Source organism: Balaenoptera borealis, assembly GCF_965194805.1.
Source record: "Balaenoptera borealis genome assembly, chromosome: 5".
Taxonomy (NCBI): Eukaryota; Metazoa; Chordata; class Mammalia; order Artiodactyla; family Balaenopteridae; genus Balaenoptera; species Balaenoptera borealis.
Window position 1 is genome coordinate 131417060 of NC_138862.1, and position 13449 is coordinate 131430508.

The 13449-nt window shown below is 51.5% G+C and overlaps 1 protein-coding gene across 1 annotated transcript in view; it reads left to right on the forward strand.

Moving 5' to 3' along the window:
- SLCO2A1 (solute carrier organic anion transporter family member 2A1) overlaps positions 1 to 13449 on the forward strand; it is a 78033-nt gene that overhangs the window by 42409 nt on the left and 22175 nt on the right. Inside the window, exon 3 of the mRNA XM_082392722.1 lies at positions 271 to 433. Coding sequence (XP_082248848.1) covers positions 271 to 433 — 163 coding nt within the window. The remainder of the gene's footprint in view (positions 1 to 270; positions 434 to 13449) is intronic.

Consider the following 13449-nt stretch of genomic DNA (forward strand, 5'->3'; position numbering starts at 1 on the left):
CTTTGGTCCTAATGGTTGAGCTTCCCATGGTCTCTAGATACTTCTCTTGGTCTGGTCTAGAAGGCTGAGGCTGGGAAGGGTTTCTGACAACAGGGGAAAGCTGAAACTGCATGCTTGGCCCTCCCGGCAAAGCTGGCACCACAGCTCTGCTTGGGCCCTTGGGTGACACCAGGCAGCTTCTTGCCTCTCTGCTGTGACAGTCAGGTCCACTCTGTGGGTGGGTGAGAACAGAGCCTCTGGTCTCACTTGGCTCCTCTGCTCTCTCTGCAGATCAGCAACGCCATCCTCATCATCTTTGTCAGCTACTTTGGCAGCCGGGTGCACCGTCCGCGGCTGATCGGCATGGGGGGTCTCCTCCTGGCTTCGGGTGCCTTTGTCCTCACCCTCCCACACTTCCTCTCAGAACCTTACCAATACACCGTGACCAGCATGGGTAAGTGGCCTCCCACTCTTGCTTCAAGGGGATGAGGGTACATGATTCTGTAGGTTCTGACTTTCAGATACGCTCTGGGGAGAAAAGCCGAGGAAACTTTCTGGTGGGAGAGGACAGCATAGCCCAGAGTGGTATCCATTGCCCCAGAAGCACCCCAACCAACATTGTGAGATACCCACTCAATCCTCCTGTGCTTTTGGTGGGATCCTGGGATGTTTGGATGCCGACCATCCTCTCCCATCTTCCATGTTATTGTTGACTATATTTTAGCTCTGCCTGTCTTTACCCTCCTTCCAGTGGTCATTATTAATATAGTTGTTATTTATAAATATTTCAGTACTTATTTATATTTACCCACAAGATTACTGGTTTCTTTGCTCACCATTGCTTCTTGCATTTCACCCACCCTTGTTGATTTAACTTCCTTTTTCCTGAAGTACATCCTTTAACATTATTTTCAAATAGTTTTTCAAATCTGTCTGCCCCACTTTCATGGTTTCTTGGTATTTCCTTATGATTTCTATTTTCATTTTAGTTTCTTCAACTATTTTAGATGTATTTATTTTATAGTCCTTTTTGGATTGTTTTATTAGTGCAAATTTTGAGATTGCTAATCCTCCCACATTCTGTGTCTGCTTGCTTTTGTTTATGGTGGAGTGTTTCCTTTATGTTCTGTAATATTTGATGGTGCGGTCATTGGCAGTGGGATTTTTTTTTTCCCCTGTGGAAATTTTGTGTGGTCTGGGTAGGAAATAGCCCCAAGGGTGGTTTTGTATTTGCATTTACTTGGCACCCTGGGAACATCACTGCTTTGGAGCTAATTTTATGGTAATGTATTGGCGGGGGATCAATTTGCACTTGTTTTAAGGGATATGGTATGTGGCAGTGGTTTTGTGAGGAGCAGCAAGTGAGAGGCCCAGTCCCTAAATGCTTATTCTCGGTCTGCTGTATTGGAGTTGAAGATGTCTGAGGATAGACGGGCCACCTGGGGATGCGCTGAGGGGATAACTGATTCCTGTTTGCTTAAATACCAGGCTTGTTTTTAGTCATATATGCAGATCGGGTCCGAGAGAGGAGTCACTTAGAATGCCAAACGGGAATGCTTTATAGGCTGTGAGACCTACAGTGGGGAGGTGGGTGGCTGGAATGGAAAAAGAATGGAGCAGGAACAGCGATGTGTAATGATGAAATGTTTGTTGGGTTGGGAATCTTTTCCCCACCTCCCTGGTAATCACCAGTGAACTGATCACTGGTGATTACCATAAATTCACTGTGGCCTTGGATCTATTTGGACTATTTAAGCCTGAGTCTTGCTTCAAGTAGGCCCAGGAGGAAGACAGACCCAAGCTTAGGGGTCTAAGCTCTTTCTCCCCCTCGGTCGAGACAAGGGGTCTGAGGCCAGCTCTGAAGGAGAGTCAGGAGTTGCTGGCCACGTCAGAGAGCCATGTGCCAAGCCTGCTCCAGACACATGGTCCCTGCCCTTCCCTGTCCGCATGAAGACTGGGCTAATGAAATCAGCAAGGGAACCTGGGGTGCTGGGGCCAGGCTTCGGGGAGGGCATCCTGCCAGGCACCGCACACCATGGCCTGCGTAGCCCGGGGGCTGGCTCCCCCAGCCTGGGCCGAATACCAAGGGCATTTACATCACACAGAGCAGCCACCACAGAGAGTGGCCGGAGACCTGCGGGCCTCTGAAAGCAATCACTCTGCTCCTTGTTAGGGATGGGCGGGCGTCTTGGGTCCTTTCCACCACCGTCCTCCCTGCTCTGAGGCAAACTCTCTGCCTCAGTGCTCTTAGCCCACCTCCACTGAGAGAGGAAAGACGGGGACTGTGAGAGGGACCACAGCTTGCCTGTCAGCCTGCAGGGAGGAATCGCTGTCCAGGAGGGTGAGCTTCCTTGCTTTTTTGTTTGTGTAAATTCTATTTGCAACAATAGGACACAGTCTCCTTCACGCTGGCTGGGATCAGAGCAGCAGCTGCAAGTGCTCAGGGCTGGGCTACCTTCAGGGCATCTTCCCAGTGCCAGTACAGCGGGGGCATGTGCTGTGCTAATATGTGCAAACAAAAATATTCATAAGATCTCACTTCATGGGAAAAGTTTGAAATACGACTCTTCCTTCAAATGTATTCCTATGGGAACTTCAGTTTTAAATTATGCAGGGCCATCAGGCACACACAAATTTCACTAAACGCACCACCCTGAATGATGTCATGAATCTGGACGGTCCGGGGTCTGAAGCTGGGCTTTGAAACCCCCTAACAGCATGGCCTTGGGCCACTTCCTCCACAGCTGAGTCTCAGTTCCTACCTGTATAAAATGGACCCTCCCTCGCAGGGCTGCGAGGGCTGAAGGATGCATGCTCTGAATTTAGCCAAGGGGCTGGCACATGTATTAACCATTAAACAGTGGCTTTTATAACAAGCGGTGCTGGGGACAGTATATGTAATATGCTGGGTAAGTAGAGTCCCAAATGAGGAAGCGCCTGCTTCCTCTGGAGAGTCTGACAGCTCACAGCCAATGGGCTGGGCGTCCTGTGGGCACTTGAAGGCAGCTTCTCCCTGGTCCTCACCGTACAGCTGTCCTCTGCTATAGCCGGAGCGGGGCCCCTCCCTTGGCATAGTCCTTGATGCACCTTTATATGTGAGGCCATAGGATTTCTCTTGGTTGAAGCTTAGGCTGCTGTTCTGCTCTATTCCCAGACTCTTAAGTTGGAGCCACCTGGTATGCTGGGTAGAGAGAGCATAGACATTCAAATCCCAGCTCAGCCATTTAGTTGCTAAGTCTGCTTAGGCAAGCTGCTGTTCATCTTTCTGAACCTCAGTTTCTTCATCTGTAAAATGGGAACAATAATACCTCCACTTTCAGTGTGTTCTGAGGGCAAAATTAAAACTACATAGTATAGATAAAGTGCTTGGTCCGTGTTAGCTGTTCAGCACATTTCTCTTTGCCTGCCCTTGATGTGGTATTTGAAATCTCTTCCTCATGAGCAATGACCCCCAGACCTATTATCATGTGTTGACTGCTGACTCTTTCCCCTTGGAGCAAAGCTGCTCCAGAAATGAACATGGGAAATGGAAAGTAACTCTGTGTTTCAGGGAAAAAAATTAAAGAGGAGCTGAACATTGTGGGAATCACAGAGACCTTTAACAGCTCATGGCTAATTTTAAAAAGGCCATGCAGACATTTATGAATGTTTAGATTTGCTAAATGTCAGTGGGGTCCGGAAATACGCCTGGCGCCTTTAGAGAAAAGCCTAGCCACCAAGCCAAAGCCTCTAAGACCACTTCTGGAAGGCTCAGAGCGGTTTGGATAGGTGGGAAACAGGCCAACCCGAGACCAGTTCTCCTGGGAGACAAGAGAAGGGTCTTCGGAAACAAGTGTCTGGTAGGAGTAGGTGTAACCTGTGAGAGGTCCTGAGCCAAGTCTAGAGGGAAGTCGGCCCCACCTAGACAATGGATGCACGCAGGAGGGGCTTCCTGTGGGAGGAGCAGGGCGGGGGGAGTTGTATTTTTGGAGCAGTCAAAAAAAGAAAGGGAAGAGTGGCTTTCTAGTCCTCTGCTCATGAAGTTGCCAGTCCCTCACGCATGCTGGTTCATCAGAGGCGTCCCTGGGCAGGAGGGTGGTGGGCAGACCCGGGGACGGGAGCCTCGGGCTCCTGAGTGACTGCGCCCCTTCCTCGGCGGAGGACACGCCGGCCTGGAGCAGAACCCCAGTGCCACGCAGGGTCCTTCCACTGGGGGAGCCGCTCACGGCCCCTGAGCTCAGGGCAGTTCAGGGGGGAGCACCCGGCCGTGGTGCCAGAACTGTGGGGGAAGGGAGTGTGTCTGCGGGGTAAGCGTGAGTCTGTGAGGGAGGCGTTCCTCTGTGAGGAGGTGGCCCGCAGTGGAGGGAGGGGTGGAAGGTGTGGGGTCTGCATGGGTGTGGAGGTGGAGGCGGGGATGGACCAGGTGGGCAGCAGGGCCGCTGTTAGGGTGGAGGTGCCTAGGGAGGCGGGGGGAGCACGTGTGTGCTGGGGCAGAGAGTGGGTGGACGGTCGGAGCGGGAGGTGCACAGCCCGGCCAGCTGGATCTGTTTAACCTGAAAAGTGGGGGAAAGCAGCAGTGGGGGCGAGTCACAAAACACATGGGTGTTATCAAGTCAACTGAGAGGGAAACAGACCTGAACGGATGAGCACAGCTAAGCTAACGAGACCTGATGTGGAACACATTTTCAACGCACAGTATAGGAAAGAAGAGAAACGCGTGTGGAGAAATGACAGAAGACACCAGGCCGCTGTGTTGCGTGTCAGGGGGAAGGCCGGGGAAGGAGCTGGGGCCGCGGAGAACGGGCATCTCCAAGGCACGGCCCCAGCGGCTGACCTGAGAGCGTTTGCCTCTGTCAGGCTCTCTTAACGTCTGTTTCGTGGGAGAGTCACGACCCCCCCTGGCTGGCCTGGAGGCGGGATCCCTTGTTCTTCTCCAGCCCTGGCCCCAGGAGAGACCTGAGTGTGACCCCCCCTCCCCTGGAGGCTTGTTCCTCACTTCCCTTGCTCAGGAGTGAGGCTGGGGCCTGCAGGCCTGCTCCGTGTCTGGTGCGGAGGGGAGGGACACCTAGGGGCCAGGCTGCGTCCTGCGTCCTGCTCCTCTGGGGAGAGCGGCGTCCCGGGGACCCCTGGCGGACTGTGTGTCTTGGGCCCACCCAAGGCAGCGGGCAGGGTCTCCTGGGGAGAGTCAGCAGCCAGGATGGAAAAGGAAGGCTGGTTACAATTCCAGTGGCTATGGTTGCCCCAGGAAAACTGTCAGGGAGTCGGGGATAGCCCCACAGAAGCAGGGTGCCAGCCCCTGTTCCCTGGGGCACTGTGGTTTGAAGAAGCCATTGATGCCTCCTGCTTGAGGCCTTGGGCCCCCAAGGACCCCCAGAGGACACAGGGAGCAGCTTCTGCTCTTCTTGCCACACTCGAGGCTGCTGTGCCCAGACACCTCCTGTGGCCCAAAGGCTTGACTAGGGAACCAGCAGGCACATTCGGGCAGCGAGCGACCCACACCACGAGGCAGGAAACCAGCAGAAGCAGTTTCTTTCTCTCAGGAACAAAAGGACTTTTGAGGATTCAGAGCTTGGATTGGCCACCGTCAGGGGATGTGAGGCTCAGAGATCTCAAGGGGGAAACGGCAAAGAGAAGTCAGGTATTTGGAGGCGGGGAGGTCATGGAAGTGGAGCCCCGTGGTGGGATTCGTGCCCTTGTAGAAGAGGCCAAGGAGCTGTCTGGCTCTCTTTCGGCCCCGTGAGGGTGCAGCGGGAAGCCAGCAGTCTGGCTCTCACCAGAACCCCACCATGATGGCACCCCGATTTTGGACTTCCTGCCTCCAGAACTTTGAGAAGTAATTCCGCTGTGTGTAAGCCTCCCAGGCTATGATTCTTTGGTACAGCAGCCGCAGCTGACTCCAGAAGATTCAGTCCCTTTGGCTGGAGCCCCTCCTTGTAGCCTGGGATCTCATCTTGAATTTTCAGCCTTTGAACTGTCTTATTTGCCATTGCCACCGGCTTCGCACCATTCATGTCCTTCACAAATCTGTCAGCTGTTCTCAGCTGTCCCCAGGTCCGGGGCAGTGGTGCTGCGTGGTGTCTCCCAGGTCACACTGGCCCATCTGCGCCTCCACTGGGCACGCTTTGAGCAGTTCTCCCTGGAGGACTCAGCCACGTGTCCACCTCTGGTCTGGATATCTGTCAGAATATCATGACAGGCTTTGTCAAAAGGCTTCCTCCACTCAAGTAACACCGTGTTATGGCTTCCTGCCAGTCTGGGAGCCCCATTAACAAAGGAAATGAGCTTGGTTTGGCATGACTGGCTCTTGATGAACTCATGTTGGCTCAGCTAATCCCTTTTTTTTTTTTCCCCCTTCAAATTGCTCCTCATCAGCCTGTTAATAAATCTGTGAACAATAAGTTCTGCTTCACTCCCAACTGGGGGTGCAAATTAAGCGCACATTCTCTTTGAATACTAAAATTAAATGGCTCTGAGCCGCCATCCTGTTGCCTCGGGTGTGTCTTGCTTCCCTCCTATCCACTAAGAAACAGTGTTGATGATGAGCTGAGCTGGGTGATGCCTCTTTCCGAGGCCTGGTGGCGGTTCCTCGGGCGGGCGCGTGTGCGGGGCAGGGGGGTAGGGTGGGGCTGGGGCAAGCCCCTTGCCAGCAGCATGGTGCCCAGCCTGTCACACTGCGCACAGTGGACCTGCCCTCTCATGCCCAGCTCACTGGTCCCATGGCCTCCTCAATACAAGTAGGCATTTCCCCATGACCCCTCTAGTGCCAGGGTGGCGGTGCGGAAGGGGCGTCCAGCCTCAGTCTCCGTCTCGGAAACTCAGTCTTGAGAGCAGAGCAGGGGAACCCTCTTCTTCCACTCACCTAAGCTCACTCTTTTCCTGCATGGATGTGAATCCTTGCAAGCAACCCACTTGCCCTCAACCCCTCTATTACATCCATCCGTTGCTAGTGACCAGCGCTGATCTTACTTGTCTCTAAGTTTCTGGATCCAGTCCCCAAGTCCTTAAAAACCTGGGCAATAATGCCTGTCTCCAGGGTTCTGCCATCTCCCTCATCTGTTTAAATTTCTCCGTTTCTGGCCTATTTGGATGAATATGGATCTTACTGTGTGATCACTGTATCCCAGGTTATGACATTGTTATTCATTTTCATCTGAATAAGAATGTTACAAGGTAGGTATGATTATCTGTGTCTGTTTTGGAGATGAAGAGACTAAGATTCTGAGAGTTCCCTGACCAGTAAGCAGCAGAGCCAAGATTTGAACCCGGTCTGCCTGACTTCAAAATATGAGTTCCTTGCACTGCTCCACCATGTGACCCAGGCTGTCAACCCCCAGCTAGTGCAGAAGAATATGTTCTCCTGGTTTCCCAAAATAAAAGTCAGAATGCACGTGCCCATAGAAATCATTTTCTAAGTGGAGGCTTAGTCTAGTTGGAAGAGAACACATGTTATCACAGGGGCATGATGGACTGACAAGGCTTTGTGAACTCCATGGGGACCCAATCACTTCTGATATGCAAACAAGTCACTTTATAAATGACTTTGAGATCTCAATCATGAGTAAGTTCGGGACAGCCTGTTCCAGGCCTGCCGGTGGGCGTTGCCAGAGTTTCGGGAAGAACTGTTGAATGGCCGAATTTAAGAGGATGAGGAAATAGGTCTTTCAGAGTGGAACATTCTGAATGAGGTTCCAGGAGTTTGCTGATAGCTCGAGGCTTGGCATTTTGGCCACGCTTCCAGAAAACTCTCCAGAAGCACTGCTGCTTTTCTCTATTGTTCTCTTATGGGTTGCTTCTGAGGTCTTGCTAACCTCCTCCTCATTTGGCCCTACTCACTCGCAAACGGTGCCCCCTTCCGAGCAGGGAGGTAATGGGTGGCTCTCAAGGTGCTGCCCTCTTGTTTCCTGGCACAGTTCTCTCTTTACCAGACGACAGGAAGGACTACTCAAAGGAAAGCCCACTCGCCACAGCCTTCCTACGTTGCTCAACCCTTCTAGGGTCCTGTCTTGGCCCCAGCGCTGGGTCTTTGTGCAGAGACCTCTTATTAGACCCTTGACAGCCCGCTGGCCTCAGCCTGGCCGCACTTGGAACGTGTGTCCTTGAACAATGGAGAGGCCAGACCTTAGTCTGCCCAGCTCCACCCGTCTCTGTGGGTCCCATTCCAGGGAGGTAGCCCTTCCTGCCACTGCGTTCCCACTTTCCCAACCCACGGAGGGGTTCAGAAATTAGAGCTGAAATTCTGCATACGTAAATTGTGGGATGAGTCAGAGGGTTGACTGGTGTGCATCTGGGCTGGTGGTGGGGAAGCTGGAGGAGGGGAGAGGTCCCTACTTGTTTCTAGTTAGCCCTGTGAAAACTGGCACGGCTAGACCTCTGGTGTCTTGTGGGAAGAATGTGCTCTGATAAACTTGAGCCTTCCAGAAGTGGGCCTCAGGGAAGATGAGAAACAGACTGACAGCCAGTTGGAACATACCCCCTCCCTCCCTTACCCAGGCCCCGCAAGGCAGAGGCGGGTGGCCCCCGAGTCCGTGGTAGCTGGAAGAAGCAGGCGTTTCTCTGACCATATCACAGGATCTGATGGTGGGCAGGTGGGAGGAGGAGGGCAGTGAGCTTCTGTAAGTCCAAGGAGAGAACTGGGTGTGGGACGTTTGCTGGAACGCCTGAGGAACGGGGAGGGGTTGCTCTCTCTTCTTCACGTGGCCCGAGCTCTTCTGCTCCAGGGAGGAGAGGGGTGGGGTGGGCTGCAGAAAGCTGAGCCCCACAGCTCTGCCAGTGGGTCCTGATACAGGTCTTTTCACTCCATCACTGTCTTCTTCTTTTTAAGAGAAGAGCCTAATGTTCTAAACTCTAGAAGACTCTGTCCTCACCAGAGTGAGCTGGCCACGACCATCACCACAGGGAGGCCCAGGCGTGAGTTCCTGGAAAGCTCAGACCTTGTCTCTGACAAACACCTTCACCAGCAGCGGGTCCTACCCACTGCCGCACCCCGCCTCCAGGACGGAGAGCAAGCTGCTGCTTCCCAGGTGGAGGAACTGATCTTTCCCTTTTGCTTGTGTCACAGCCTGGTCTGGGGTGGATTTGGCCCCATTTAGGGCAGGCATAAGGAAAAGAGAGTTTGTTGGGAGATCTTGAATCAATTTGGAATGTAGAATAGCCCAAGAGGATCTCAGTAGACTTGGATTTAATTTGGGGCCAATTGATTATCTTTTAAAGTACACATTTTAAAAAATTTATTTATTTTAATTTATTTATTTTTGGCCACGTTGGGTCTTCGTTGCTGCACGCGGGCTTTCTCTAGTTGTGGCAAGTGGGGAGCTAGTCTTCATTGTGGCACGCGGGCTTCTCATTGCGGTGGCTTCTCTTGTTCGGAAGCATGGGCTCTAGGCGTGCGGGCTTCAGCAGTTGGGGCACGCGGGCTCAGTAGTTGTGGCTTGCGGGCTCTAGAGCACAGGTTCAGTAGTTGTGGCACGTGGGCTCAGTAATTGTGGCTCGCGGGGTCTAGAGCACAGGCTCAGTAGTTGTGGCATGTGGGCTCAGTAGCTGTGGCTCACAGGGTCTAGAGCACAGGCTCAGTAGTTGTGGCACGTGGGCTCAGTAGTTGTGGCTCGTGGGCTCTAGAGCGCAGGCTCAGTAGTTTTGGCACACGGGCTTAGTTGCTCTGTGGCATGTGGGATCTTCCCGGACCAGGGCTGAAACCCGTGTCCCCAGCATTGGCAGGCGGATTCTTAAACACTGCGCCACCAGGGAAGTCCCCAAATACACATTTTTAATAAAGGCAGTTAGTTTCTGACATGTAATGTGACATTCTAAAAGTTAATGATAACAGTTAAAAGATCCCCAGAGAATTTTGCCTCCTGGACACTTCATTAGGTGAAATTTCATGAGGATTTTTGTGGCATTGGTGCACCATGCAACACGCCATGTAAAGACTTAATAAGCCAGTCAACATTTTTACAATCTTTGATGACCGCTAAATGGCACACAAAAAATAATTTTGCCGGCAACAATGTTCTAATAAATGTGACTTTAGTAAAATTATAAGAATCAGCAAAATCAAGAACTAGAACTCTGAAAAGAAAGACTTATTCTCTGGCCCTTTGTTGCCGAGGCTCCTGCTTCCCTACAGCCAGCCTGGCCTTGTGTACCTGACACACCCGCTGTGGGCTGAGCACCCCCCGTGCTCGCAGCCGTGGAGTGGACCAGCGCTCCCTGCCTGCCTCTCAGGCAACACGCAGCTTCACCTATTTTACCACCGAAGTAGCTCTTGGCTGGGTCAGTTCCGCTCTTTACACACGGGCCTTGAAAACTGGCTAATCCCTCCAGTGTGTTAGATGTACTGTCCCCCTCCTGATCGTCACCCTCTGGGTTCTCCTTAGGATGTAATCCAGGCCCCTTTGCGGGACACGGCAGCCCTCCAGGAGCAGCTGGGCCTCACCCTGGCGGTGTCTGCATACTGACCCCGCTGAACCTCTGAGCTCTCCCCTCCTCACCACGGCTTTTCTGTCTCCTCCTGCTGATTCTTCTCAGCTCAGAGGCTATTGTCTCTGAGAATCCTTCCCAAACCCTCTCCCCAACAGCACTGGGCTTGGTGCCTCCCCACGTGCTCTCTGGTACGCTGTGGATACCAGGCTGTATTTTTTATTGTGGTAAAATATATATAACATAAAATTTGCCATTTAAACGTGTGCAATTCAGGGCATTAAGTACTTTCACACTGTTGTACAGCCATTGTCACCATCCATCTCCAGAGCTTTTTCATCTTTCCCAGTGGAAACTGTGCCCCTTAAACACTAACTCCCTCTTCCCCCTTCCCCCAGCCCCTGCCTGGCGACCACCATTCTGCTTTCTGTCTCTATGAATTTGTCTATTCTAGGTTCCTCATATAAATGGAATCATGCAATGGTTGTACTTTTGTGTCTGACTTGTTTGTTAGCATAATATCTTCAAGGTTCATTCATTTTGTATGTAGCATGTGTATTAAGCCTTCCTTTTTAAGGCTCAATGATATTCCATTGCATGTGTATATCACGTTATGTTTATCCATTCATCTGATGGACATTTGGGTTGTTTCCACCTTTTGGCTATTGTGAATACTCTGGCTATGAACACCAGTGTACAAATATCTGTTCAAGTCCCGGCTTTGAATTCTTTTGGGTAAATACCCAGGAGTGTACATGCTGGATAATATGGTAGTTCTATGTTTAATTTTTTTTGAAGAACTTCCATGCCGTTTTCCACAGTGGCTGCACTATTTTACATTCTTACCAGCAACGCACAAGGGTTCTAATTTCTCTACATCTTACCCAACACTTGTTTTCTGTTTTTTGAAGGGTATGAAATGGTATCTCACTGTGGTTTTGATTTGACCAATATTTTGGCAATGTTGCGGTTGCTTCTTTCATGATGTGTGTACCACAGCAGACAGAAGGCTTTGGAAGGTGTGTCCAGGTGTCTTTTCAGGTCTTAGCATCCCAGCTTTTCCCTGTGAGGCAGGCATTGTCCATGGGAGCTGACGGGCCTGGGTGTAGTCCTTCAGTGGCTGCACTGGGAGCAGGGGCCAATTCTTTGCACCACTTTCCCAGTGTGGTCGTTTGCCTTTGGGTTATCTTTACACCACCCTTGCACTTAAGGGAGACCTGGCCCTGCCACCCCATAGCCGACAAGACAACGTGTGACAGGGAGCTGCTGTCACACCTAGACAGAGACAGGCAGCTCAGCCAAGCACATTTGCAAGTGACAGTAGCCCACAGTTTTAGGGAACTCCAAACTTTGCTCATTTCCTCTTATAAAATCTACTCGAAATTTGTTTGAATCTTCTGAAAAGAAATGCCCATTTGAGAACTTGCCCATTTGAGCAGCTTTTTAATTTACGAGCCCTTTAGATGTGTGTCACCTCAGTCAAAGTTGGTGGAGGGAGGTGAGCAGGGCGTGCGGCCAACTGTTTGAGTGACCGTACAGCCGCACCTGGCCAGTCGGTAGCACGGATCAGAGGGTGGCCAGGGCCAGGCAGCCGGCTCCGCCCTCATTCCTGAACCTGCCCATATGGTCTTGAGAAGGGTAGTGGGGTCTTTTTCTAAAGACTAGCACAACGCACAGCGTGTAAACGCTCACCTGCTGAGGTGTCCGTGCGGCTGCCGCACTGAGGGCACGGAGTGAGCTGTGAGCCTGGCCCTCGGCTACCGCCCACCCTCTGCAGTGCATGGCCCCTTCCCCGGAATCCTCTGAGGGCTTTCAAAGTCAAGGTCACTGACGTGAGGAATCAGATCCAGGACTAGAACCCAGGTCCCAGGCCCCCAGCCCAGCCGCTCCAACATCTATGGTCCTTGCCTGCCCACAGCCACCTGGGCCTCCCCCTGGGGATGGGCGTGAGTGTGCCAGCACCACAGCCCCGTCTCTGAATGTTGGACACGGGGCAGTGTTGGTGGGAGGGTTCCTGAGTGTGGTGAGGAGTGGGCTCTTCCTCAGCAGGAACATTTCACAGCTTTGTGCTTCCAGACTAAAGTGACGATCCTGAGAATCAGGCCCTTGCAGCATCACTGAGGCACACCAGCCTTCCTACAAAGGGGCAGGCACAGCCATCAGCCATGCTGACTGACCAGCGGGTCCAGTTTTTCATGCCTGCTCCCCTTTCTGGAACCATAGCCTTCTAGCCCTTTAATGACCCATAGGGACTCTCCCTATCCAGCCACCTTATGGTCTCTGCCTAAAGGGAAACTGAGGCTCAGAGAGGTTCAGAAACTTGCTCAAGATCACACAGCTACCTAGGGCTAAAACCAATTTTTCTTTCTTTAAAAAAAAAAATGCCTTTATAGAGATATGATTGACATATAAAAAGCTGTACATAGTAACGTATAAAACTTAATGAATTTGAGGATGAGTATACCCATGAAACCATCACCACCATCAAAGCCACAGACATATCCATCACGTCCCAAAGTTTCCTCCTGCCCCTTTATTACTGTGTGTGTGTGTGTGTGTGTGTGTGTGTGTGTGTGTAAGAACACTTAAGTTCTACCCTCTTAGTAAATTTTGAGTATACAGTGCAGTATTGTTATCTATAGGCGCTATGCTGTCTAGTAGATCTCCAGAACTTATCTGACATAACTGAAACTTTATACCCTTGACCATCACCTCCCCATTTCCCCCTCCCCCAAGCCCCTGGCGATCACCATTCTACTCTCTGCTTCTTTGTGTTTGACTGTTTTAGATTCCACATATAAGTGAGATCATACAGTATTTGTCTTTCTGTGTCTGGCTTATTTCACCAAAGCCAATTTCTTGACTCTTTATACCATGTGTTTGTTTCGTCTCTTTGTCTCGGATTTCAGCAAAACTCCCAGCAGCCAGCCCCTTTCCAGGATACCTCTACCTGAGAGGAAGTTCCCAGCCACTTACAGAGGTCAAAGGGCTCATGTGTTTGAATGTAACTAGGGATGGGTAGAGGAATCTCCCCAGGCCTGGCTCCTCCATCCCTGAAAAATGTGTGTTGTGTCT